Source organism: Lagenorhynchus albirostris, chromosome 14, assembly GCF_949774975.1.
Source record: "Lagenorhynchus albirostris chromosome 14, mLagAlb1.1, whole genome shotgun sequence".
Taxonomy (NCBI): domain Eukaryota; kingdom Metazoa; phylum Chordata; class Mammalia; order Artiodactyla; family Delphinidae; genus Lagenorhynchus; species Lagenorhynchus albirostris.
In genome coordinates, this window is record NC_083108.1 from 82,122,952 (window position 1) to 82,150,084 (window position 27,133).

At 46.1% G+C, this 27,133-nt stretch overlaps 2 protein-coding genes across 5 annotated transcripts; one reads left to right on the forward strand and one right to left on the reverse strand.

Moving 5' to 3' along the window:
• Nucleotides 1-40: 40 nt before the first annotated feature.
• DDX55 (DEAD-box helicase 55) lies at nt 41-16,464 on the forward strand. 4 transcript variants are annotated; one of them, XM_060170193.1, is made up of 14 exons: nt 41-178; nt 2,746-2,796; nt 2,890-2,976; nt 4,149-4,240; nt 4,320-4,382; nt 6,233-6,382; nt 7,655-7,844; nt 9,321-9,403; nt 11,296-11,427; nt 12,273-12,365; nt 13,431-13,545; nt 14,021-14,189; nt 15,196-15,488; nt 15,746-16,464. In XM_060170193.1, exons 1-14 carry the CDS (start codon nt 71-73, stop codon nt 15,917-15,919), a joined length of 1,800 nt encoding a protein of 599 aa, XP_060026176.1. In that variant the 5' UTR covers nt 41-70; the 3' UTR covers nt 15,920-16,464. The 4 variants fall into 4 exon arrangements, with proteins under 4 accessions (XP_060026176.1, XP_060026177.1, XP_060026179.1 ...); XM_060170195.1 differs by having other exon boundaries at nt 53-178; nt 2,564-2,796; XM_060170194.1 differs by lacking the exon at nt 12,273-12,365.
• Nucleotides 16,465-17,066: 602 nt separating this feature from the next.
• Nucleotides 17,067-27,100, reverse strand: EIF2B1 (eukaryotic translation initiation factor 2B subunit alpha). The gene is made up of 9 exons (XM_060170197.1): nt 26,949-27,100; nt 25,973-26,074; nt 23,610-23,746; nt 23,384-23,500; nt 21,526-21,638; nt 20,907-20,975; nt 19,610-19,685; nt 18,190-18,315; nt 17,067-17,496 (listed from the first exon to the last, which is right to left on the reverse strand). The coding sequence occupies exons 1-9, from the start codon at nt 26,959-26,961 to the stop codon at nt 17,332-17,334; spliced, it is 918 nt and encodes a 305-aa protein (XP_060026180.1). The 5' UTR covers nt 26,962-27,100; the 3' UTR covers nt 17,067-17,331.
• Between the last annotated feature and the right edge of the window lie 33 nt (nt 27,101-27,133).

Below are 27,133 nucleotides of genomic sequence, written 5' to 3' on the forward strand. Positions count from 1 at the left end.
CTGTTGGCGAGCGGAAGCGGAAGTGTGCCAGGGAGGCGTAGTACTGGTAGCTGCGGTGGCGGAGCTAGCCATGGAGCACGTGACGGAGGGCTCCTGGGAGTCGCTCCCGGTGCCGCTGCACCCGCGGGTGCTGGGTGTCCTGCGGGAGCTGGGTTTCCCGTACATGACGCCGGTGCAGGTACCCGGGGCCGGGGAGGTGGGCCCTCGGTGCGCAGGGGGCAGTTGAGGAAGGGGAGGCTCAGGGCGGGCCCGGCAGCCGCTTAATTGGATGCGGCCGGTAGGTGTTAGGACTCGCATCCTGGAGTTTTTACTCCTCCGGCTGGGACTTTTGCCACGTCTTTCTGCTGCGCCGACTCGGGTGATGCCAAGCTGGTTAATGATCGCCAGGCAGAGGCGGCAGGCGGCGGCTCACCTGTGCCAGGGTCTTCACCGCCCCCCACCCCGCCCTTAGGTGCTGGGACCCAAGTGCCTGGTTCGTATTCTCCCCCTACCCCCTCTAGCTGTGAGACCTTGGGCAAATGGCTTAACCTCTCTGTGTTTCATTTCCTTTCTCTGTGAAATGACGAAAATAGTATTACCAGAGGGTTGTGTGGAGATGACCTAAGACAATTTGGGGCACAGCATGGGCGCTCAGTAAATGTTACCTGCTGTCATTGTTATTATTACTTGGGCTAAGTGAAGTGTCCTGGTCCAGTTTATTCATTTATTCAAGAAATTTCTTGAGGACAAACTACGTATTGGGTAATTTTTTCTAGGCTCCAGGGATTTTGCAGTGTTGGTCCCCACTCATGGGCCTTGTTTTCTAATGCCCGAGAGAAAGGGGTAAAGGAATAAGGTAATTTCAGCTGGTGATAAGTGTTGTGGCGGAGACAGTGACAAGAAGGTACAGGATAGGCCTCTCGGAGGAGGTGTCATTAAGCTGCTACCTGAATGAGAAGGACCTGGCTGTGGGGTGATTGGGGGCATGATATTCCAGCAAAGAGAAATGCCCGTGCAAATGCCCTGGGGCTGGAAATGAGCTTGGAGGAACAGAAAGAAGGCCTCTGTGGCTGGAGCAGCATGAGTAGTGTAAGAGGTGAGCAAACCGGGTGCTGGATCTTGCAGGATCTTCCTTGTAGAAGCTTGTATTTTATTCTGAATGCAGCGGGAAGCTGTCTTCCATGGGAACCTGTGCAGAAAGGGAAGGGATGTGACTGCGGCGTAGAGAATAGACTTTAGAGGAATAAGAGGAGAAGTGAGGGGGTCCATTAGGAGGCCACTGTCAAGTTAGAGGTGATGGTGGCGTGGAGTAGAGAGGACGCAGTGGATATTGAAAAGTCAGTGTTGGGATAGCTTTAGGGCTCCTGAGGGGCCAGATGTGGGGTTCATGAAGAAGGAATCTACAGGGACCCTGAGGTTTTTGACTTAGCAGCTGGGTGGATGGTGGTATCATTTATTGAGATGAGGAAGGCTGGGAAGGATAACAGGCTTCAGAGGGAAAATCAAGAGGGTTCTGTTTTGAAATGTTAAGTTGAGATGTCCATAGGCTCCTCAGGAAAGGTGTGGAGGAAGCAGGCAGTGCTCTGTGCCATGCCTCGGGACTGTAGACAAGACCCAGTGTCTGCCATTGGAGTGTATGGTCTAGGTGCTGTCCACTATGGTAGTCACTCACGTGTGGCTGTTGAACACTCGAAACATGGTGAGTCCATATTGAGATGTGCTCTAAGTGTAAAATGTACAGTGGATTTTGAGGACTTAGTGTGAAAAACAAATGAAAAATCTCATTTTTTTTTTTAATAAATTCATTTTATTTTCGGCTGTGTTGAGTCTTTGCTGTGCGTGGGCTTTCTCTAGTTGCGGTGAGCGGGGGCTACTCTTCATTGCGGTGCGCGGGCTTCTCATTGCGGTGGCTTCTCTAGTTGCAGAGCACGGGCTCTAGGCGCGTGGGCTTCTGTAGTTGTGGCACGTGGGCTTCAGTAGTTGTGTCATGCGGGCTCTAGAGTGCAAGCTCAGTAGTTGTGGCGCACGGGCTTAGTTGCTCTGCGGCATGTGGGATCTTCCTGGAGCAGGGCTCGAACCCATGTCCCCTGCATTGGCAGGCGGATTCTTAACCACTGTGCCACCAGGGAAGCCCCCCCCACCCTGTTTGACAACCCCAAATGTCTTCAGACATTGCCAAATGTTCCCTGCGGGCACAGAAATCACCCAGGCTGAGACTTACTTGTGTTGAAGCAGTTAGAAAAGTGCTACACGTGCTGCAATGGGTGAGCTCAGGCTCTGGGGACCAGGAGTGGAGTGTGGTCCTGGAGGGGGCAACCTTGAAGCCAAGACCTGAGTCTGCTTCAGGTTCAGCTGCTTGTTGCTGCAACCGAAGGGCCAGGCCTCTTGTAACCCTGTGGATTTTCTGCGGTGTTTATAATTAGAGGGCCTATTTAAATCGTTGTTTTGTGATACTAGAGCTGGAAGGAACACAGTGTCTTCAAACCCTTCTTGGTCCAGAGAGGAAGAGTAGGCGAGGCAGGGCTAGAACTCAGGACGCCCAAATCCCAGCTTGGCTCACTTCCCCTCCATGCCATCTGTGTAGACACCGCTGCTGTATTACCTGTGAGCTGACCCCACTGGGGCCCCTGTGGGTGACTGTAATCCGAGTCCAATTTGTGGTGGGGTCCAGTGTGACCAAGGCCAGCCTTGTGTTCCTTGGGCTTTGGGCCTCATTGGTGGAGTCATGGCATCCCCTAACCAGTGCTCTGCCATCTCTCTCTTCAGTCTGCAACCATCCCTCTGTTCATGAAAAACAAAGATGTTGCTGCAGAAGCGGTGAGTACCTTGTGTAAATGCAGCTTGTCTTCCTGTTTTCCTTCCAAAATGAACTGTGAGGAAAAGCAAACGGAAACTTTCTGCCCTTTGCAGGTCACAGGTAGTGGCAAAACACTCGCTTTCATCATCCCCATCCTGGAGATTCTCCTGAGAAGGGAAGAGAAGTTAAAAAAGAGTCAGGTGAGGATAGCTAAACGGTTTATTTTCACTTGGTCATCGGAGAGTTCACAGTTGAGGAAGAAGCTGGTCAAAAGCTTGAAAAAATATAGGAGAAAGTACAGTCTGTCCTCATTACCTGCAGGCTCTGTGTTTATGAACGTGCCTGCTGCCTAACGTTTGTTTGTAGCTCCCCAGAGCAGCACTCGGTGTGCTGTCGTGCTCATGCCTGCACCTGTATGGGGCAGCGACAAAGGGGAGTCGCCTTATGGCACTTTCCCAGCCGAGTCTCATCAGGGCGATACTGCCTTCTCGTTCCAGCTCTCAGGCTGTAAGCACGTGTCCTTTTCCCGGTCAACTTACTGCTGTGATTTTTTTTTTTTTTTTGGTGATCTCACTGTTTAAAATGACCCCCAAACATAGTGCCGAAGCGCTATCGAATGTTCCTGAGTGCAGAGAGGCTGTGATGTGCCTTACGGAGAAAATACATGTTGCATAAGCTTCTTTTGATAGTGCTGTTGGCTATGAGTTCAATGTTAATGAATCAACAGTATACATTAAATGAGGTGTCTTTACTTAATAATTTAATTGAAGTATAGTTGACTTACAAAATAAGGTATCTATAAACAGAAATATGTGTAAAAGAAGCTTATGTATTGATAGGTCGACACAAATGTGGCCAGAGGCTTGCAGGAACCTAATCCCGTTTCCCCAGGGGCAATGGTCCAGTGTTCACTAACAGCGTATGTGGCCACTTTGTAGAACAGAACGAGGACTGACTATAATTCAAACTACAGTTGACCTTTGAACAGCATGGGTTTGAACGGTGCAGGTCCACTTAAATGCGGGTTTCTTTCAGTAGTGAATAACTATAGGTCTACACCAGCCGAGGTTGGTTTAATCCCTAGATGCGGAATTGGGACATGGAGGAACCAAACCGGTTGTATAGAGAGCCAGCTATAAATAATTTGCGGATTTTCGACTACGCAGAAGGTTCACATCCCCAACCCCCACATCATTCAAGGGTCAACTCGATGTGTACTGTGACCGGGCATGACCGGGCACTGCTGAAAAAGCCCAGGAAGTGCTGTTTCTCTGGGAACCTTCGTCCATTAGGTGGAGGGTGCAGTCTCGTGTGAGTTCAGCTCTGCAAGCCCTGGGCTCTGCTAATCATGTGCCTTCCCCCGCGTGGGCAGGTTGGCGCCATAATCATCACACCCACGCGAGAGCTGGCTGTTCAGATAGATGAGGTCCTGTCGCATTTCACGAAGCCCTTCCCACAGTTCAGGTAAATGGGAGGCAGGGTCCCTGTCAGCCATGGGCTGTGATTTTGCCTGACCTGCTCAAAGACACTTTTCTTGTTTTAGCCAGATTCTCTGGATCGGAGGCAGGAATCCTGGAGAGGATGTTGCGAGGTTTAAGGAACACGGGTAAGTTGCCTTGCTCGCTCTTGGCATTGAACCCAAGAGGAATCGACACATGATCTAGGCTTAACCGGAAACCCCCCGCTTCAGAAGCCCCCTCCCTACAAAAAGTTCCTTCTTCAGGCCAACCTCCCATTTTGCTCACGGGCTCATGATCTCGTCCCTCCCGTGGTGGTCCCTGACCTCGCCCCGAGCCCCAGACACACAGATGATCCACCTGTCTGCTTGGCATCTCCCCAGGCATCTCACAGCTGTTGCAAACGCGTAGGAGCTTGGAATTTTCATCCCCAGACTTGCACCTCGTCTGGAGCTTCCTGTTCATCTGCCCCCGTTGCTTCTCCTGAAGTGAGGGGCCCAGCCTCAGCTCATCCCGGCCCCTCCACTCCCCCTCACAGCCAGCTGGCACCATGTCCTCTGCGTCTTCTCTCCAGAGCGCGTCTCTAACCGTCAACCTTCCCATCGCCACCTCTCCTGCTCATTTCCCCCCTGGACTCCTGCAGTGGCTTCTCTGTCTCTCTCTCCTGTGTGTGTCTACTATTGCCCCCAGTAGTCCACTCTCCGCGTAGCAACCAGAATGCCAGTCGGGTCATGTCACTCACTGAAAGCTCTTCAGTGGCTCCTCCTGGCCCTTGGGGTAGATCCTAGTGTCTGCCTAGGGCCTGTGAGCCACCACTCTCCACTGCTGCCCGCTTCACAGCCCGCCCTGCTGCCACAGTGGGCTGGCGTTCTCCCAGGTACTGCACGTGCCAGGCTCTTCTGTGTCTCCAGGAGGCTCGGGAAAGTCGGGGTGGTGTCTGTCCGGCAGCATTTTACCTTCAGAGCCTAGTGAGGCGCTGAGCACACGGCTGGTGTTTAATAAACATTCGGAATGCGAGTTTGAATACGCGATGGCCATCACTCCTTGGCATTTTATTGTCCCATGATGAATAAGGTTTGTAATGAGCAGCAATAGAATTTGTGCCCAGTTTGTCAGTGAATCTCAATAAAGAAAACTATTTTTCTTGAGCACTTGCTGTGTCCAGCTACAATGGGAGATACTTTGCAGCAGGGGTCACAGACGAGTTGCTACAGGGCTCAGAGGATAATATAAACGTGTGAAGGGGGTGGGCGGGGAGTGGGAGGGACTGGCTAGTTCACGCCTGAGTACTCACCTCCCGCTGATCGCTGCCCACAGAACTCTGGGCTCAGTTCTCCAGGTTTTGAATGTTTTAAAAAGAATATGGAATTCCAGATTTCTGTGTGTTATCTCCAGGTTGTTTTAACTGTTGGCATGTAATTCACATTTTAAAAAAACAACAAAACTTTCCTGCAGGCCACCCAGTCTGTGGGGGCCACGTTTGGCTTTCAGTCTGCGTTTGTGATCTTTACATAAAATTATCTCTAGTTCTGTTCACATTCTCATTTTATAGATGAGTGACCTGGGACCTAAAGTGGTTGAGTAAAGTCGGGGGTCAGCAAACCCTTTCTGTAAAGGAGTAGATGGTAATTATTGTAGCTTTGTCGATCACACAGTCTGTGTCATAACAGCTCACCTCTGCTGTTACCGTGTGAAAGCCGCCAGAGGCAACCCATGAATGAAGGAGGATGTGTAATTACGTGCCAATAAAATGTCGCGAAAACAGCGGAGTCCAGATGTGACCTAAGAGCCAGTTTGCTGAGTCCTGCCCTTGATCTCAGCCTGGAACCCAGACCTGTCCCCTCACGGCACAGCCTTCTCTTCCCACTGTGGTGGTCTCCCTTCTCTTCGCTGGCATTTTAGATGACTTTTGCTGGGGGGAATACAAAACTTGGTGTTTGGAATCACAGAGGTCCCCGAGATCCAGCGAGTGCGGTAAATGTTAACTTTGTTTTCATAGTGGGAACATCATTGTGGCAACCCCAGGCCGCCTGGAGGACATGTTCCGAAGGAAGGCAGAGGGCCTGGATCTGGCCAGCTGCGTGAGGTCCCTGGAGGTCCTGGTGTTGGATGAAGCGGACAGGCTTCTGGATATGGGGTTCGAGGCGAGGTACTGGAGTTTGGACTTCGTGGGCTTCGGGTGACACAGGATGAAAGGGAGCTCAAGATGGAATTCCTTTATTACTCCATGACTGTCTCTATTAGCCACATGTGAATTTCTTTTTTAAAATAAATTTATTTATTTGTTTATTTTATTTTTTGGGTGCGTTGGGTCTTCATTGCTGCGTGCTGGCTTTCTCTAGTTGTGGTGAGCGGGGGCTACTGTTCATAGGGTACACGGGCTTCTCATTGCGGAGGCTTCTCTCGTTGCGGAGCACGGGCTCTAGGTGCGTGGGCTTCAGTAGCTGTGGCACGCAGGCTCAGTAGTTGTGGCTCCCGGGCTCTAGAGTGCAGGCTCAGTAGTTGTGGCACCCGGGCTTAGTTGTTCCACGGCACGTGGGATCTTCCCGTACCAGGGCTTGAACCCGTGTCCCCTGCACTGGCAGACAGATTCTGTTTATTGATTGATTGATTGATTGATTGCTGCCTTCGGTCTTTGGTGCTGTGTGCGGGCTTTCTCTAGTTGCGGCGAGCAGGGGCTACTCTGTTGCGGTGCGTGGGCTTCTCATTTCGGTGCTTCTCTTGTTGCGGAGCATGGGCTCTAGGCACATGGGCTTCAGTAGTTGTGGCATGCAGGCTCAGTAGTTGTGGCTCACGGGCTCTAGAGTGCAGGCTCAGTAGTTGTGGCGCATGGGCTTAGTTGCCCCACGGCATGTGGGATCTTCCCAGACCAGGGCTTGAACCCGTATTCCCTGCATTGGCAGGCGGATTCTTAACCACTGCGCCACCAGGGAAGTCCCCACATATGAATTTCAAATCATTAGGTTGATTAATCCTTCAGATTCTACCACACAATTTAAATTCCATTTCTTATGTCTTTGATGTTCTTAAGATGTGTTTTCCTTCGTGGCTTCTTTAAAAGTTTCTGTGAGTTTTAAAAAAGTAAGTAGCTTTATTGGGATATAATTCATATGTCACACAGTTCACCCATGTAAAGTGTACAGTTTCATGGTTTTTAGTCTCAAAAAGTTTTGTCTTAATTTCACTCTTTTAATTGCCCCCCATTGTAAAAGTAAAATTATATGCTTACATTGAAGAAACCTTGGGAAAATGAGAGTATAAAGAAGAAATGAAGATCGCCCATAATCTCACCTCCCAGTAGTAGCTACTGTAAATGTTGTGATGGTTTTCAGTCTTTTAAAATAACCTGTTTAGTATCATAAAACACGATTTTTTGATTATGCTGATAAGTGAGGGGTTAAGATGAGCCCTCTCTTTTTAGCATAAACACCATCTTGGAGTTCTTGCCGAAGCAGAGGAGAACGGGCCTCTTCTCGGCCACTCAGACACAAGAAGTGGAGAACCTGGTGAGAGCAGGCCTCCGGAACCCTGTGCGCATCTCGGTGAAGGAGAAGGGTGTGGCGGCCAGCAGCACGCAGAAGACCCCCTCCCGCCTGGAGAACTACTACATGGTGAGCGCTGGGTGGTCTCACTGACTCCTGCAGGCCATCAAGGAGGATGTAGGGGTCTAAGGTACAGCGTGGGAACTGGGGTTAACAGTGTCCGTGTACTTGAAATTTGCTAACAGAGTAGTTCTTCAAATACAAAAGGGAGCTATGTGAAGTGATGGGTGTGTTAATTCACTTGATTACGATAATCATTTCACAGTGTACGCGCATGTCATCACTTCGTACACCTTCAATGTATACATGTATAGATTTTTAACGTGTAAATATGCTTAAATATGTACAATTTTTATTTGCCAATTATACCTCAGTAAAGCTGGAAAAACTAAAACAAGTATTAAAAGCCAAAGCAATTTACTGAAAAAAGTTACTAATTTTTTTTGATTTGAACTGCTTTCAGTAAGCTTAGTTATGTTTTTTTTGGGGCCATGCCGCACAGCACGCTGGATCTTAGTCCCCCGACCAGGGCTCGAACCCGCCCCTGCAGTGGAAGCACGGAGTCCTAACCATTGGACTACCAGGGAAGTCCTGTTTTTCCTTCTAAATGATCAGCTATAATAATTGTTTTAACAACTTATTAGATTTTCCAAGTTTTATCAATATGGTATACGGTGTTCCCACTGATATATGTTAACTCTTAGCAATTAAAACAAATAAACAAGCAAATGGGACTTCCCTGGCTGTCCAGTGGTTAAGACTCTGTGCTTCTACTGCAGGGGCACGGCTTTGATCCCTGGTTGGGGAACTAACATTCTGCATGCTGTGCGGCACGGCCAAAAAAAAAAATAAGCAAGCCAAAAATAAGTGCTCTAGAGACTGGCTTTCAGTTTTCTAGGAAACTAAATCTATAAAATGACACCCTGTGGCACATTTTTTTTTTTTTTTTTTTTTTGCGGTACGCGGGCCTCTCACTGTTGTGGCCTCTCCCCTTGCGGAGCATAGGCTCCGGACGCACAGCCCCAGCGGCCATGGCTCACGGGCCCAGCCGCTTCACGGCATGTGGGATCTTCCTGGACCGGGGCACGAACCCGTGTCCCCTGCATCAGCAGGCGGACTTTCAACCACTGCGCCACCAGGGAAGCCCCTGGGCACTCTTAAGTAATACGGACCCTTGGGTCCAATTCCACAGCTATGAATCGTAATCTGTATGCTGTGTCCAAGGATCTGCATTTTAAAGACCTCCCCAGGGGTGGCGTTATGGCCGGCACGGCGCTGTCTGCACGTTGGGGTTTGGGAGGTACTTACTGCACTGGGTGACTCCCTGTCCTCAGTTAATGACTTTGTGACTTACGTGTGTCAGCAGCCCAGGCTGATGTTTATTCTCATCTCGGTAGATTGAGTAACATTCTGACGAAAGTCTGTCCCTTTTCATGGAGGAAATTAGATTCCTTAAAATTTAAGGCCGAAACTGAAAATAGCTATGGGGTTATTATTGTCAGCAAATTTGTTTTTAGTTTATTGGTTTTCCTTTTTATTTTGTAGGTATGTAAGGCAGATGAGAAATTTAATCAGCTGGTACATTTTCTTCGAAATCATAAGCAGGAAAAACACCTGGTCTTCTTCAGGTAATACTTCTGGGGTTCAGCCGCACCCAGAACGTGCACATGTGTGTAGCCTTCAGGTTTGGCATTCCCTTCAGGTTGTTTGTCTGTTAGGAATGTGTTTGGCTGCAAATGACTTCTGCAGCTCAAGCTGGTGGGGTTTATTTTTCTCCTGTAAAAACAAGTCCAGAGGTAGGCAGTTCCTGACATTGGTTTCTGTCTCGGCAACGTCAAGACCAGTGTTTCTTTAACTGTTTTGGCCTTTCCTTCCTGTAGGTCACCTCCTAGTTTTAAGATGACCACTGTGACACCTGCTGCCACGTTTGCATTGAAAGCAGATAAAAGAGGAAAGGCAGGGAGAGGGGGAAGGGCAGTGCTTGCTATATCCAACCCTTTTAATCAGAAAAGCAAAAGACTTTCTCAGACAGCCCCCTCCCAAGCTGACTTCTGCTTTCGTTGTATGGGCCAAAGGTGGGTCACCCAGCAGCCCCTCACTTTAGGAGATGGGAAAAAAACAAGTGGGTAGCTGTCCCAGCCTCTGTAGTAGAGGGAGGTGAAGGAGGAAGTGGTTGGGAGGATGTTTGATCCACCAGCCTAGTGTCTGCCACACTGGGGTGTGTCCTGTTGTCAGAGCGCAAGATAGGAACAGTTGTGTGCATCCTTTGGGCTGTTTTTTTCCTCCTCCAGATATACTTGTGGTGGTGTCTTTTTGGCAATACCAAAATAATTTTATGTTTCTTTTCCATTCATCATGTCACCAATAAAATGCATTAGCTGTACTGTCCCACAGTTAGAAATACAACCTGGTACACACACACACCACACACACACACACACACACACACACACACAAACACACGAAACTGAAACAAAGATTTCATAAAACTGCATTTGACTAGGTGGGATGCATTCTGATGCTTTCTGTTCTGTTCTGCTCTAATTTTTTAAAAATGCTGGTTGGTCCAGACTCACTAAATTGATTTCAGAACCCACCAGATTGCTTTCAGGATCTGTGGGTTGTGACCCTAGTGTGCAAAACTGCTTTATTATGTACTGATGTGACTCTTGGTGGAAACTGGGGAATCTGGCAGCAGTCAGTTAGCACAGGTGTTTAAGACAGGAGATTTAGACAGGAGTTAGCCCGAATTGGAATCCTTCAGCCTGGTGTAGTGGGAGAACATGGGAGACGGAATCACACCTTCCTTCTGGTTCTCCTCTGCCACTCACTTGTACTGCCTCTCTGGAAGCTTCAGGTCCCTCATCTACAAAAGGATGTGACATCCCTTTGGAATCCCTCAAATAAAAAAGGTGAACTTTATTAGAAGGGGGCTGTGTAGGGAGCTCACAGACTCAAAGAGAAAGTTGGGTGCACCGCCTCTAGGGAAGACAGGATCTGGGGGACCCAGATGGCCATCTCTTTAGGGCACAGCCTCATTGGGATGACCCTGCTCCAGTCCCCTTTTGTCCTCGACTCCAAGTCCAATATCCAGGATAAAGGACCTGATAGGTCTGACTTCTGCTGAGCCCTTGGGAACTGCACTGAATGGGGAAGAAGCAGTTCCCTGAAAGAAAAGCAGGAGTAAAGCTATATTTAAGACATCATCGTTCTTGTTGTGAAGGACTCCTTCCGTTTAATTAGTTCCTCCGGGAGCCAGGGAGATCCCCTTGCTAGAACAGCTTTAGACAGGAGGAACACGTTGTTTGGGTTTTAACTCCTGCTGAAGGGGTTTTGTCAAAAGATTGGCCTTCCCCTGGCCGAGAGCTTAGTTGTGGATGATAAGCACAGCCATTCTCCTCTGCAGTCTCCTGGGACGACTGGGTGGTCCCCACTGCATCTAGTGCTTGCGGCCTCCCTCCCCCCATCGCAGGAGGACCAAGGCGGCCTACGACTCTAAGCCCTCTGTCCCCTCTCGCAGCACTTGCGCCTGTGTGGAATACTATGGAAAGGCTCTGGAGGCCCTGGTGAAGGGCGTGAAGGTAATGTGCATTCACGGAAAGATGAAATATAAGCGCAATAAGATCTTCACGGAGTTCCGCAAATTGCAAAGGTGGGTTGGCTTCCTTGGATATGGCGGATCTCCAGCCACTCTGCTCTTTTGCAGGTTGCTCTGCCTCGAAACCCTCACATGTGTTTCCCTGCCTGGAACTCTCTTCCTCCTCAGCCTGGTTATCACATCTTCTCTGTATAAATATCCAGAGCCCCTGCCCTCTGTCCTGACCCCATTACACTTTGCTACACTGACTTCCTTACTTATCTGTCAACTTCCCTGCTGGGTTGTAAACTCCATAAGAACGGGAACCTGTGTGTTGTGTTCACTCCCCCAGTGGGGCTTTGGTAGCTGTTTGTTGAATGACGGAACAGACAGGAGCAACCCGTTAAAGGCTGTAGATTGTCAGGTGGTGGCTAGGCTGTAGGGAACTTGTGGCTCTAGTGATCATAACTTGATTCTGTTTGTGCATAGAAATAATACTTCTCTGTGTTTCTTAATCATTGAGCCTTCTGGCTATGTTAAAAGCAATCTTTTAGGCAAAGTGATAGAATTGATGGATACATGACAGTCTGGGAGGGAAAATTTCATTTGTTTTTTTTAAACTTCTGCAAAGGATTAGACCAAATACTGTGGGTTTTTTTTTTCTTTTCCCTCAATGGAAATATGCTAATTTAAAATATCTTTTCAGTGTTTCCTCCCCACCTCTTTACAGATTTCACTGACAACTTGTAAAGTCCTAGAGGTTCTTAGGAGGAAGAAAAATCAAAATGTTATTCCTATATATTTGCTTCTGTGAGAGATTCTGCAACCTATGTTATTACTGTCGTCCCTCAGTAAAGACTGCTTGATGGTGAGGGAAATAGTGGCCTCCTTACTCAGTGTGGTGTTTTTTCATTTTCTAGTGGGATTTTAGCGTGCACTGATGTGATGGCCCGAGGAATAGATATTCCTGAAGTAAACTGGGTTTTGCAGTACGACCCTCCCAGCAATGCCAGGTACAGCATGAGAGAATGTTACGCACTCTGTCTAGGAAATCTAGGCTAATGAAATAGGAATCCTGAGGAAGAAAACATAATGATGGTTGTCAAAACATTACGAAATAACAAAAATAGGGGAACTGGTGAGTTATCATTGATAGGTCAATAGTGATACTATATTATCACTGAAATTTCAGTCATTTTCAAATACTTTTTTTTTTTTTTTTTCGGTACGCGGGCCTCTCATTGTTGTGGCCTCTCCCATTGCAGAGCACAGGCTCTGGACATGCAGGCTCAGCGGCCGTGGCTCACAGGCCTAGCCGCTCCGCGGCATGTGGGATCTTCCTGGACCGGGGCACGAACCCGTGTCCCCTGCATCAGCGGGCGGACTCTCAACCACTGCACCACCACGGAAGCCCCCTCAAATACTTTCTAATAGATCTTTTTAATTTACTTATTTTAAAATATTTTGGCTGCGCCACACAGCATGTGGGATCTTACTTCCTTGACCAGGGATGGAACCCATGCCCCCTGCATTGGAAGTGCACAGTATTAACCATTGGGCCATCAAGGAAGTCCCTTAAAGTTCTTGCAGAAATGCACATGATAGAGTGTTTAAAGGAGAACAATATATACACCATATATGAAGATGTCAGTTATTATCTGAAAGCAAGCATATATTCCTGATAAATGCCTCCAAACATAGGAAAGCACCTGTAAATACAAACTCCTAAGCAATAGTTGTTACTTCCTGTGGGGGGGGGTTCCTCATAGGTCACTTTTATTTTCTTTTTTACGCTTTTCATTGGTTTTCAGTTTTTCTACTGAGACTGCTTCCTCCTACCTATACCGTCAGATAGGCATAAATTTAAAAGTTTTATAGTTCATAGTAAATGTCTAACAGAACCCTCTCTGGTTTGCACGTGTACTTTAATAGCCAGCTCTTCTATAGCACTAATAAGCGGCGGGTTGGGATGGAGCTCCTCGGGTCATTTTAGGTGCATCAGCCGTGCGGCTGCAGGCCTGTGCTCTGCTCGGCCACCGTCACGTGGTGACCACGTTCCCGCTCCTTGTTGTTCACAGTGCCTTCGTGCATCGCTGTGGCCGCACAGCCCGCATCGGCCACGGCGGCAGCGCACTTGTGTTTCTCCTTCCCATGGAAGAGTCGTACGTCAATTTCCTTGCAATTAACCAGAAAGTAAGCTGTCTTCCTTTTTCCTATGGAATGTCCAGTGCTGGGGTAGTTGAAAAAGTTCTTTTCCAGCAAGTGGGGTCCAGAACTTAGATTAGGGGTTGCAGCACACAGGGGCCAGGCTGGTGATGTCCGTGCGGGAACCTGGCTGGCTTTATGGCTGTGGAGAGGCTCTGGGGTATGGCCACTGCTCGGCCCCAGCTAAGTATCACTAGTTGGGAACATAGACCTATGTTACCATACTTCCCAAGCAGAAATCAGGATTGTTAGGTAAAATCTCATTTTAAACTTTGCTTTAAAATTTTTAAAATACTTTCTGGACCAAGTAAATACTTTGCTTGGATTTGGGCTTCCAGGCCTCTGCTTTAAGATTAAAATGGATGGTTCTGCCTTTGGTTTTATTGGCACTGGCTCTTATGGGGTAGCCTTGGTTGGGGATGAGGTGATTCCAGCCAGAAGTGACGCTGTGGTCCCTGTGCAGTGCCCCCTGCAGGAGATGAAAGTCCAGAAGAACACAGCAGACCTCCTTCCAAAGCTCAAGTCCATGGCCCTGGCTGACAGAGCTGTGTTTGAAAAGGGCATGAAAGCTTTTGTGTCATTCGTCCAGGCTTATGCAAAGCATGAGTGTAACCTCATCTTCAGATTAAAGGGTAAGTTGGACTTCACATAATTGTATCTCCATCTGAAACATCTGGTGGTTTTAGAAGTATTACAGGTATGAAACTGCTTTGTTTTATAAAAACGTCAGGCCTTATTACTCAGCCATAAAAAGAAACAAAATTGAGCTATTTGTAATGAGGTGGATAGACCTAGAGTCTGTCATACAGAGTGAAGTCAGAAAGAGAGAGACAAATACCGTATGCTCACACATATATATGGAATTTAAGAAAAAAAAAATGTCATGAAGAACCTAGGGGTAAGATGGGAATAAAGACATAGACCTACTAGAGAATGGACTTGAGGATATGGGGAGGGGGAAGGGTAAGCTGTGACAAAGCGAGAGAGAGGCATGGACATATATACACTACCAAACGTGAGGTAGATAGCTAGTGGGAAGCAGCCGCATAGCACAGGGAGATCAGCTCAGTGCTTTGTGACCACCTGGAGGGGTGGGATAGGGAGGGTGGGAGGGAGGGAGATGCAAGAGGAAAGAGATATGGGAACATAGGTATATATATATAACATTCATTTTGTTGTAAAGCAGAAACTAACACTCCATCGTAAAGCAATTATACTCCAATAAAGATGTTAAACAAAAAAAGTCAGGCCTATGCCAGGTTTAATGTATTCTAAACATTTAAAAGAAAGTCTTCCTAGGAATTCCCTGGTGATCTGGTGGTTAGGACTCCGAGCTTCCACTGCAGGGAGCATGGGTTCGATCCCTGGTTGGGGAACTCAGATCCCATGTGCTGTGCAGCGCAGCCAAAAAAATAAATAAAAATAAAATAAAACACAGTCTTCCTTGGGTTTGAGTAGACAGAATACACTGGCTGCTGAGTATTCCTTTTTAGTAAAAATGTAATTATTTTAATTCTAATTAAAATGAGCCCATTAGGTCATTTAGGTAGACAAAATTATATTGCTGTGAATGTTCTGTGGGTTGATGCCTATAATCCTACTTTGGGTGTGCTAACTGCAGTGTTTTGGTTTAATCAGATCTCGATTTTGCAAGTCTTGCTCGAGGTTTTGGCCTGCTGAGGATGCCCAAGATGCCAGAGCTGAGAGGAAAGCAGTTTCCAGATTTCGTGCCTGTGGACGTCAGTACAGACACCATTCCATTTAAAGATAAAATCAGAGAAAAGCAGAGGCAGAAGCTATTGGAGCAACAAAGAAAAGAGAAAACAGAAAATGAAGGGAGAAGAAAATTCATAAAAAATAAAGCTTGGTCAAAGCAGAAGGCCAAAAAGGAAAAGAAGAAAAAACGGAATGAAAAAAGGAAAAGGGAAGAGGTAAAGTTTGCATTTTTATTATTTAAATACTCAACTTAGAATTCTGAACAAGTTTCACTGAAGTGTAGTATATAGTTATCTTCTAATAGGAATTGCATAGGACTCTCAGATTTCTATACTCCCTTGGTGGCTTGGTTGGGGAATGCGCTGTGTCTGTGGAAGCTGATCTAAGCTAGTTACTGATTAAAAATTGCTGGTTTCACTTAGAACACTGTTGCTGAGAAATTCAGTAGCTTGTTGATCTCTTCTGTACTCAGGGTTCTGATATCGAAGATGAGGACATGGAAGAACTTCTTAATGACACAAGGCTCTTGAAAAAGTTTAAAAAAGGCAAAATTACTGAAGAAGAACTCGAGAAGGGGCTGTTGACAAGTGGCACAGGATCAGTCAAGACAGATTTGGGGATCTCAGATTTGGAAGATGACTGCTGATTCCTGCCGCTCAGGCGAAGTGCACGAGAGCAACGGGAATGCCACGAGCTGCCCTGCGCTCGCAGATAGCTTGCGCTCGCGTGTACTGAACAGCAGAACTTCAGCAGACGTCCGGGAAGAACCACCTCTCCCAAAGCTGCTGTTGCAGACGGCCATGTGAGGGGTTTCACGCTCATGAATATTTTATGAAAAACATACCAGCCTTTGGAGTCTAACAGAAGAAAATGTAAATTAACTGAGTGTAAATAACAGATGTCAGTATTTATTTTGATGGGTTAGTCAAAGAGCTCATTGGTTTTTAACACAGAGATACTGATGTAGACTTGATTTTAGGCCTTTTAAAATTCCTCAGTGTTTTCAGGCACCTGATCTCCCTGGATGTCCTTCTCCCTGGACTTCAGTTCTCTCTTTGATGTACTGTGCAGAACACCTGCACAGCCCCTAGTACTGTTTTATTGGTGAGTATCTGAAAAACAGAGGAAGCAAGTCATTCTGGAAAAGAAAATTATTATGCCTTCTGTTGAATAAACTGTATTTCATTCTAACTGTGCCTTAAGTGTGTGAAGGTGGCTGCATAGTGTCTTTACCAAGATGGACAATACATTTGGGCCTGGGGTCAGCTTGCGGTACCGATGCAACGCCATATCAAAATCTTTCATACAATTTGAAAAGATGCTGAATTGTTCCCAAGAACAATTTTAAAAAAGCTGTTCAGGACCCAAACATGTTTAAATTCACATCTTTCCCAGATACAGAATTAAAGTTTGCAAATATTCTGGAAGGCATCTTCGTAAGTGGTGAGGCATGTAGGATACTCCTGCCAAAGACGCTGTTTCTGTCTTGGTTTCTCATGTTAGTTTCCACTCTGTTTGGCTTGATCCTTTTTTTGGAGATGACAGCCCTCAGCTCATGTTCACTGCTGGAAGCCTGATGCAGATTCAGCAAGTGTTTCCTGCCTTTCTCACACGGCACCGTGTAGCCTGCATCCTGGGCGGCTGTTGGTTGCTGGAGGGGCGCCTGGCCGCAGTTAGGACCCCTGCTCTCTTAGGCCTGCATGGCTTTCATTGATGCTTCTGGCAGATAAGTCTGGAGTGTGGGGAAGATGAAGGGAGGGGGACGCGGCACATCTTCTTTCATCAGTCAAGCAGCCAATAATCTAACTTGTATTTCTGGAAACTGGAAATGAATGAAAGTGTCTGGAAACCATAAGCACAATTTAGGTTGGGTTCTAGGGGAACCATGAACATATTTTAGATGGGACTGAAATGAATAAAAATTCTCCAAGACGTATGATTTTAAGTACTTAGTCGATAAAATTTCATAAAAAACAATTCAGTTTTGGCCTGGCTCATTGAGGGGCCAAGAGGCTGCTCCCAGCATCAGCTGTTCGCCGGCAGGAAAGGGCCCGGCTGTTACAGATAGAGCTTGATGAGTTCGTCGCTGACTGCTGAGGGCGTCAGCACCCCCAGGTCTGTAAACAGCAGTGTGATTAAGGAAGGGGAGGTGTAGTCGACCCACGGGTGCTCCTCTTTGAGATCCTGTCCAGTCTGCGTGGACTTCAGAGTATCTGCCTTGTACTGAGGAGACAGGAAGCATACGTTAGTCTGCCCCACGTGTTCAAGGCTCTGAACTGGAGAGGCCTTGGCCTGAGCAATTAGTGTGCTCCTGCCTCAAAGTGCTCTCTGAAAACGGGGGGAGGCCAGCTGTGTGCAGCACACTGGCGAGGGGGATGAGTGTGGCTTGGGTGAGCAGATCATTAAAGAAAAACTTAAGCCACGTGTCCCCTCACTGGTGTGCTGGATTAACTCCTCCAGACCTCTCAATACAACCGTTTAGAGCATTTACAGAGTGCTTACTAAGTGCTAGGCACTGTGCTAAGTTCTTCCCATGGATTATCTCAGAATTGTCATAACCCTTGTACAGATGACTGAAGTTCACAGAGCTTACAATGAAAGGACTTGCCCAAGGTCACATGGTTAGTAAGTGGTGGAGATGGCAAGTGAGCCCAGACAGCTGAGCCAAAACTTCGACTATTACCAGTTTCCCCTGCCTCCTTGGCCTGTATCTAGTGCTTAATTGAATGAGAGACAAAGACTTAAATTCTGGGGACAAATTAGGCTGTTCAACAGCCACCAACTTACCTTTGTATCCTGAGTATTGGAAAAAATAGTGGGAAGTGAATAACTTAATGAAACATTCTTAGCACTGCGTTTTTCTTCAAAGGTTTCAGTTTAGACTCAAATACCCCTTCAAATATGTAAAACTCTTGCCTTAAACTTATCTGGGACATCTTGCTGGTTTAGTGGGAAGAGCCGTACAAACTTGAAACTTTCTGCAACAACATAAAAAGGCTTGTTCCGTGCTTTGGCACACACGGCCATCTGGTTGGTTCCAATCTGGGAAGTCAGAGAAAAGCGGAGAAGGGTGAGATCTTATTGCATATCTGAAGTGGAAGCAACAGAAAGTATATGAGTGAACGTAATATATGTACTTCTGGCTTTGGAATTACAGAAGACCTTTAAAAAAGAAAACACGTTTCTCCAAAGATATACAAATGGTCAACAGACACATGAAAAGATACTCAAGATTCTTAGTCATGAGAGAAACAAGTCAAAACCACAATGGGATACTGCTTCACATCTACTAGGGTGGCTATAGTTAAAAAAACAAGTGTTGGCAAGGATGTAGAGAAATTTGGAATCCTTGTACGTTGCTGGTAGGAACGTAAAATGGTGTAGCTACTGTGGGAAGCAGTTGTGGCAGTTCCTCAAAAAGCTAAACACAGAAATACCATATGACCCAGCAATTCCACTCTTAGGTATATACCTCAAAGAATTGAAAACAGGAACTCAAATAGGTAATCGTACACCCGTGTTCACAGCAGCATTAGTTACAATAGTCAAAGGATAGAAACAACTCAAGTATCCATCAACAGATGAATGGATAAACAAATGTGATGTGGTACATTATGCAGCCATAAGGAGGAATGAAGCACTGACACATGCTACAATACAGATGAGCTTTGAAAACATCATGCTAAGTGAAATAAGCCAAACTCAGAAAGACAGATATTGTATGATTCCACTTATATAAGGTACCTAGAATAGGCAAAAATCATGGAGGGAGAAAGATCAGGGGATGGGGAGAGAAAAATGGGGAGTTTTGCTTGATGGTGACAGTTTGGGGTGATGGAAAAGTTTTGAAGACGGACAATGGTGATGGCTGCACAACAATGTGAGTGTAATTAATCCCACTGAATTGTACACTTAAAAATGATTAAAATGGTAAATTTTTATGTTATATATTACCACATACAACAAACTATCATGAAATCTTTCCATGTTAAGCAACAGATAAATTTTAAACATTATACTGATGTCAAATATGCTCCATTAAAAAGAAAAACCAACCAAAAGCTAAATTCCAGTTAAAGCATGTTTTGAAAAAATATAAATTACTTTCTCCTAATTTACACAAATCAGTCTCCAAAGCAGGAAGAAATCTGAACAAAATTTGACCGCTGCAATGGCTCATGGGAACTGGGAAGCCATTGGCTGCAGTGGTGGAGTCCTGAAGCTAAGCAGGGTTAGAGGAACGAATCGTTAACAATACAGTGCTAGCTGGATGTCTGAGGTCAGTGACGCAGCTCCACACCCTGAGCAAGGGCCTGCGGAGAACTGATGCTCCTACCTTGTTAATGATTCCTCCGTTTTCAACAACTCCTTCAGCACCAACAATGACAAGATCCACTTTCTCCATGATGTAGCTAAGGAAATTAAAAACAATTTTTTAACGCTCCCTCTTCTTTGCTCTTCTTAGTAGCAACATCGCCTGCAAAGATTAATGCTCCATTTTCACCAAGGTAAGTTCCTCTCATAACTTTCTTCCAAAGAGCACTGAACTCATGAGACAACCCCTGGCACTGTTACCGGTTCTGCTACAGGGGCACCAAGACCTGTTTTGGTCATGACACCACAATAAGACGTGTAACTCACCCTGCCACCCAGTAATGTACATGCATATGTGTGTAGCTGAAGCAAGGATTTCATGACCCGGCATTTATCCTTACTACGTGTGGCACATTCTGTTTTCCTTTCTACATTAATACAAACAAAATTTAAAGACTTGATGTGATCTGAAGTTGGAAAAAATGTTATGTAATTCAAGAATCTTGCAGGTAGGCTGAAGGCCAATCTACCTTTTGAAATGAGCTATTAGGGACTTCCCTGGTGGTCCAGTGGTAAAGAATCCACCTTACAATGTGGGGGACGTGGGTTTGATCCCTGCTCAGGGAACTAGGATCCCACATGCCGCGGGGCAACTAAGCCCGCGAGCCACAACTACTGAGCTCGTGCGCCTCAACTAGAGAGAAGCCTGCGTGTCGCAACTGAGACCCGACGCCGCCAAAAATAAATAAATAATAAATAGATCTTAAAATAAAATGAGCAATTAGTAGAATTCTTTAAAATGTTTACTCTTAAACACATTCCTAATTTCCTTAATCATCTCCTTATGTGTTTTCTTCCCAAGGGATTATTACTCCTGTCCAAGGGATTATTACTCCTGTTTTCTCTTGGGAGGCACGCTGCCAATCCATGGAGCATGTCACCTGGGCTTTAGGAGTGAAGTTGCACAGGTGAGACGAAGAATCCCAGAGTGCCACTGAGGGCAGCCCGTGTCTTCAGATGAAGAGGGAGCACTGGTCACATGTGCTGACCTGACCTCTGCACCTTGCTCTTAAAATGCACTATGATACTGCCACGTAAATGACTCCCCCTCTCCCTGACATCCTATAGCCCTGTCTGTACACTATCAAGGCTTTATAATGAGCTTGCTGGTTTAGCCCAGCTATCAGTTAAGAGGCGGGACGCTGCCCAGTCCAGTTTTATGAACGAGACTCAAACCTTCCAACTGCAAGTGCTGTTCCAAGCCACCCCTGGGAGTGGGCGAGGAAGAGTAATTGTGGCGGGGGAAGCCAGGCACTTACCCAACAGCGGCATCCAGTACGACAGTGACGGGGACACTGAGGTGGCAGAGGGCTTTGGCCATTTTCTTACTGAAAGTGACAGTTTGAGAGCATTAGAAAAAAGTCCAGGAAAGTCCCAGAGTGGTGTATGGTGAGTCACTTAATTTGGACAATGATAAATCACTTTAGCTGGAAACTCAGTTCAAGTAATGGATTAAGGGGCACATCCTGAGACTTTGGACCAAGGAAACAAGAATTTGGGTCCTTTAGAAGGAAGTATGTGTTTTAGGAGAACTACACTCTTGGGGATACAAAAAGATATGTAAATTCAGGAAAAAAGGGTTTTTCTTTTATTATGTTCTGGCTAGATATGTGGTGAATTATCTATTCCTTGATAAAAATCTTTCAATTGCTGTTCCTCTGACTTAAGTACTAAATAAAACCCCTAGATCCTGTACTGTGACCTACTTCAGATTCACGGTGATTTTTCTTCCAGGGGCAGGAACGGGCACTGTCAAAGGCAATGCTGACTGACTGGCAAATCAGGGGCCTATTCTGGCTCCTCTTACAATGGATTCTAATCCTCGGTTTGCTCTTTAAAAGGACTGCTGGGCTCATAACCAAATGGAAGGATACTTGCCCTGATAAATCAGGCTGTGACTCTGTAATGTACACACTGAAACGCTTCTTGGCCGCCACGGCTGCTTCCAAGACTCTCAGGACCACTCTGGAGTAGGCGTGAGTTAATATTCTCTGTGGGCACAGAAAGCTCTGTCAAAAGGGCAAGCTTCTGGCAATCACCCATACTCTATGACCCTCTGATGCGTGTTCCCGGTACCCTAAAGCTTCTCCGTATGCCTTCTCACAAATCAGCTGTAATCAGAAAGGAGATCCTTGATAGTACACTGAGTTTAAGCCCATATACAAGCTGAAAAAGTTTTCTGCCGGAGGAATCTATTATGGGTCTCCTCTTCTCGTAGCAAGCGCAGAAGTGACATCTCCATGTGGTGTTACTCAGATACAGAAGCCTTTATATCTGAAGGCTCTGTTAGGTTCCTTTGGGTTGGCTTCTCTAATTCTAAGACATGGTTCGCACTCTTGGGCATACAGGCACCAGGCAGGTAGCATAAAGGAATGCAGGGGGCCGGTTGGGGCCAGCAGCAGAGTGGAAAGGCTGAGCTCCAGCTGTTGTCATGTGGGCCCACTGTGGTCAGATCATCTGGTTTTTCTAGAGGCGCTGAAAATCCAATATTTCAATGTTGGCTAATTTTTAAAAACTTATAAACGCTGTTTGGGGTAAACACAACCCACCTGTGGACTGGATACAATTTGCAGATACTTAGATGTAATCTCTGCTCTGGGGCACAGAGTGCAGAGGACAGTGTAAGCAAGGAGGAGGGACGTAGCTCCCTAGCTCCTTTCTGGGCCTCGCCCAAGAGCTTGTTAGAAATGCAGGTTCTCAGGCCCCACCCTTGTCCTACTGAATCAGAAGCTTCATTTGAAAGATCCCCAGGTGGTTCATCTGCATGTTCAAATTTGAGCAGCTGTGCTGGAAATTTAGCCAAAATAGCACTGATGCGGGTGGTTATTACACATTCAACTCCACTAGAGCAAACGAATCCTGCAGCGAGTCTGCAGAAGGAGAAGGCCTCGGTGAGAGGCAGTCACAGGCTTGCCTCCACTTGGCCCCAAAATGGCTTTGTTTGCAGCTGGCTTGTGTACAAGTTCCACTCGCATCTATTACGTCATTTATTTAATAACATACTCCAAAAAAAAAAAAGACTTCAAAAATTGGGAAAGGGGTCTAACAAACAGTGGACAAGAGTCCAGATGCAAGTGAATACTTTTATGGTCGATGGAGGCTTAGATGGCAAAAGAAGGCGTGCTGCCGGGAGAGAAGACGTCATAAAAGTTTTACGACCCCTTTGCTGGGAGACTGACTTGATGTGCAGCTCCCGTCTTTCCTCACTCAGCTTATCAACACTTGGTGGTATCTCTGTAAGAGCGTTTGGAATGAAGATGAAAAATCTCAATCCAGTGCTAACATTCAGCAGGAAGACCGTCAGTATGAACCAATGACAAGAGCTGTGTTAATTTAATTCAGATTAATTTAGTACACATCCAGTAATAAAAAATACTTTTTTTAGTAAGACACCTTATCAAATCAAGAATCATCCATGCTGTCCCAGGGTTTTTCTCTGCCTGTTTAAAATGACAACCGCCTATGATAATAATATCTACATTTAGACAGTGCTTACTATGTGCCGGGCATAGTGCAGAGTCCTTACACATACCATCTCATTAATCCTCACAACACCCCTATGAGGTAGGTGCTGTTATTACCCTTATTTAACAGATGAGAAAACTGCAGCACAGAGAGGTTAAGTAACTTGTCCAAGGTTACACAGCAAGTAAGTGGCAGAGTCAGGATTTTACCCCAGGAGTCTAACTCCAAAGTCCTTGCTCCCAATCACCACACATGATCAAGATCTACTCACCGCCCCATCTTTGATGAAAGTATGGCACAGATCTGCAATTTTATTTCTCGACAGTGATGTTCTCCTGAGAAAAATCTCTCCCCGCTCAATCATGATCTTTTTACATTTGGAGTAATCCTGGGAAGAAAAGAGCAAAATGAGGTGAAGGGGAGGATCCAGATAAAGCTGAGAATATTTGTGGCCAAACAGAGAAACAGAGAGGTAACCGAGGAGGGCAGGGGCTTACGGAGTATTCCAGGGAGGTAAGGCTGATGAAGCGCAGGAAGAGCTCCCCGCCCGAGGACACGGCCACAGAAGAGTCCACGCCACACAGGGTTTCTATGGCACTGGTGAGATTCGCTCTCAGGCCCTGGAGTGTCTCCCCTGGAATGATCACATGAGGAATGTGACGTTCATTTTTGACCCTTGATGGGTCTGTGATTCACTCACTCATTCAACCAGTGTTTACTGGGTGCAGGCTGTATGCCAGGCGCTGTTCTAGATGCTAGAGATACATCAGTGAACGGGACAGACAGGGTCCCAGCTCTGACGGAACTCCCTTTCTAGTGGGAGAGGCAGACAGTAAACAAGCACACAAAGAAATTAACAAGTTAATTACAGACTGAAATGAGGACAGAGAAAAGCAGAATGATGAGAAAGGTGGAGCTACTGTAGACAGAGTTAACAGGGGTGGTCTCTTGGAGTGCAGGCCTAAGCAGAGACCTGAGTGAGAAAGGATCCAGCCGAGTAAAGGTCCAGTGGGAAAAGTCTCAGATGCAGACTATAAACGCAAAGGTCCCAAGAAGGGAATAAACTTGGTATGAGAAACAAAGAGAGGCCAGAGTGAAGCACAGCTCAGTGAGGGACAGCATAGAAGGAAATTAAGTAGCAGTGACAGAAGAGGTCTGCGGGGTGGGGTAGGTAAGGCTTAGGTGTTTGGGTTTTTTTTTTTTTAATACTTATTTATTTGGCTGCCCTGGGTCTTTAGTTGCAGCATATGAACTCTTAGTTGCAGCTTGTGGGATCTAGTTCCCTGACCAGGGATCCAACCCGTGCCCCCTGCATTGGGAGTGCAGAGTCTTAGCCACTGGACCACAGGGAAGTCCCAGGTGTTTGGATGCTATTGTAAGTGCAATGGGAAGAGGCTGGAGGTTGTCTTAGAGACATGCATCTCTAGGCCAGCGCTTTAGATTAAAGAACGCTTTATTATTTTTATTGTTATTATTATTATTTTGTTTATACCCAGATGCTTACATTTAGGATGTCTGAATTAGTAGTAATCACAATGATGACATTAAAACCAGAATTTATACTGGAACATTCTCTACAGCAACTGCAAAGAAACTTCCACAAGACAGAAGCTCAATAAATCCTTGTAAAGCTCAACTATTGCTATAATTTAAGCTTCAAAGTTAACCTGGTATAATATGGTCATTCTTTTTTTTCTTAATGTTTTTTTTCTTTTATTTCTAATTCTTTCTTGAATTCTATCACTACATTTCTGTTTTTCTAAATCTGATTTATATTATGTCTCATGTCTTGTACCATTTAAAAAAATTTTAGCTCATTGTAAAATAGCGTGTTATGGTTTTTTTTTTCTGGTTGTTCTTTTTTTGGGGGTTTATTTATTTATTTATTTATGTTTCGGTGTGATTTCATTGTCTGCAGGGATGTTATTCTCATTCTGTCTTCCTTATAGTAACTTTTATGGCGTTTGGACACAACCATTTCATTTTTAAGTGAAATGAGTCTTCCTGAACTTTTAGAAAAAGACTTTGTTCAGTTGTCTTTTCTAACCCCACAGAGCTCCCTCTTCCATTGTTTTATGTAGTGTTAAAAAATACAGTAGCTTGCTTTCTGAGATTTCTTGGTTCTGTTCTCCTCCCCAAATCTTTTCTGGACTTTCTCTTTCTTTCTTTTCCTTTATTTTTCATTACCCCAACCTTCTGCAATTTTGATTCCACTCCCCACTATTCAGCGGGGACCCTGGCAGGAAGAAGCCCTGGCAGGTCAGTTTTGAGAAAATGCAGGATCTATGCTGGTCTAGCCCCTTCAGTCCATCTGGCTGGCTCCCTGCACTCACCTGCTATTGTAGTGAGAAGAACCACAGCATCCCCCCAATTTCAGCTGCTACTCTCAAAGTGAGACTGTGCACCTCAGATTGGGACTTGAACCCACATGCCGGGACTCGAACCCGGCCAAAACGTACCATCTTCCAACTGAGATCACACACCTGGTTTCAGGACTTGATGAAGCTCAGGTTCTTGATGTCTCATCACAGAAAGAATTCAGTGAGAGACAAAGTGATAGATAAGAAGTGCATTTATTTAGAGAGAAACACACTCCACAGACAGAGCGTGGGCCATCTCAGAAGGTGAGAAAGGCCAATATGGTCATTCTTGATTCAAAGTATATTTCATTGAAAGGAGACCCATTCAATGATAACTTGAGGGCTCTCTTCACATTAAAAGGACAGAAAAAGAGGGAGGAGCTGAGCTTGGGGCTGCATTACCTTATGTAGGCACACATCCGTCTCTCACTTGCTACACTTCTAACAGTTATGAGCAGACTTTCCTAACACCTGGAGTGATGGAGGATGACCGTCTTTACCTTTATCTCTCCTCAAGTATTCCAGCAAAGTCCGGATGGCAGCTACTGCTGAGGCCATGTCAGGATCTTCTTTCATCTGAGACTTAAAGTATTCAATTAACTCTGGGAAGGGAGAAAAAAGTGATTCATCAAATTCATTTAGCAGGATAGACGACCAGAGAGCTTATCAATGACTGTTGACTTTAAAAAGCAAACTAATTTAAAAAATATTTTCTTTGCAGGGTGTTTGGCTTCAGGGGCACCATAAATGTTGACGGGAATAGATATGACATCACTCTACTATTTGCAAACTCTTTCTCTCTCATTTTGCAAAAGCTAGCCATGTACAATGGCATAAAATTTAAGCCCCATCAAAAGGTAGTGAAAGGTCATTCTCCCCCTTATCCTAGACCCCAAGTCCGGAAAGAATCCCAGAGCCAACCTCCTTACCGATTTCTCCTGCACCCTCCAGTCTATGCCAAGTCAAGCGTATTCACCTACATACATATGTACATGTATGTGATGCAGAGGTCCACCCTGCTCTTATTTTTTTTTTTACATGAAAGGTAATGTATACACATTAGTTTGCCCTTCTTCTTCACTTAATAAAACACCTTGATAACCACATTAGACAAGCAAATCAAATACGCCTTTCTTTTAATTCTAGTACCAGATCCAACAGGGCAGGGAGTCTTACTTATACTTCACATATGAGGAAATCAAGACTGCGAAGACCTGCACATGCGTCCGAAATCTCACTTTTTTGGACGGCACTGGAAAGCGTGGGGAGAAGGGGTGTCCGGGGATACCCCCAGGACCCATTCTCTGGATACAGGAGCAGCGAGTGGTTTTAGTTGTGACTAGAGGAACCACATCCAGCCAAACAGCCTGAGCTTGGAAAGTGACCTCTCCCGCAGCCCAGTCTGGGCGTGCGAGGTGGAGGGATCCCTGCGCGGCTCCGCTTTAGGCCCAGCAGGCCCGTCGCGTCCCAATTTACCCTTGTCGTCCATGGTGCCCTCTGGACCGCGGGGCCCGAGGGGCCCAGAGCCGCTCGCGCCACTTGGATGGGTCCAGCGACCGCGCGGGCTCCGAATCACAGTGACCGACAGCGTACAGCACGGCTCTGCACGGCTCTGCACTCCACTTCCGGCGCCTTGGGGGCGGGGCTGTGGCTACGGCTCG

Excerpts from the sequence above, each read along its gene's own strand:
- DDX55 (XM_060170193.1), top strand. The coding sequence starts at position 71 with ATGGAGCACGTGACGGAGGGCTCCTGGGAGTCGCTCCCGGTGCCGCTG. Across the intron at positions 179-2,745 it reads CGTACATGACGCCGGTGCAG|TCTGCAACCATCCCTCTGTT; the intron begins GTACCCGGGGCC and ends CTCTCTCTTCAG. Across the intron at positions 4,241-4,319 it reads AAGCCCTTCCCACAGTTCAG|CCAGATTCTCTGGATCGGAG; the intron begins GTAAATGGGAGG and ends TTCTTGTTTTAG.
- EIF2B1 (XM_060170197.1), bottom strand. Across the intron at positions 21,639-23,383 it reads CTTTCATCAAAGATGGGGCG|AGAATATTAACTCACGCCTA; the intron begins GTGAGTAGATCT and ends CTGTGCCCACAG. Across the intron at positions 17,497-18,189 it reads ATGTCCCAGATAAGTTTAAG|TACAAGGCAGATACTCTGAA; the intron begins GCAAGAGTTTTA and ends CTGTCTCCTCAG.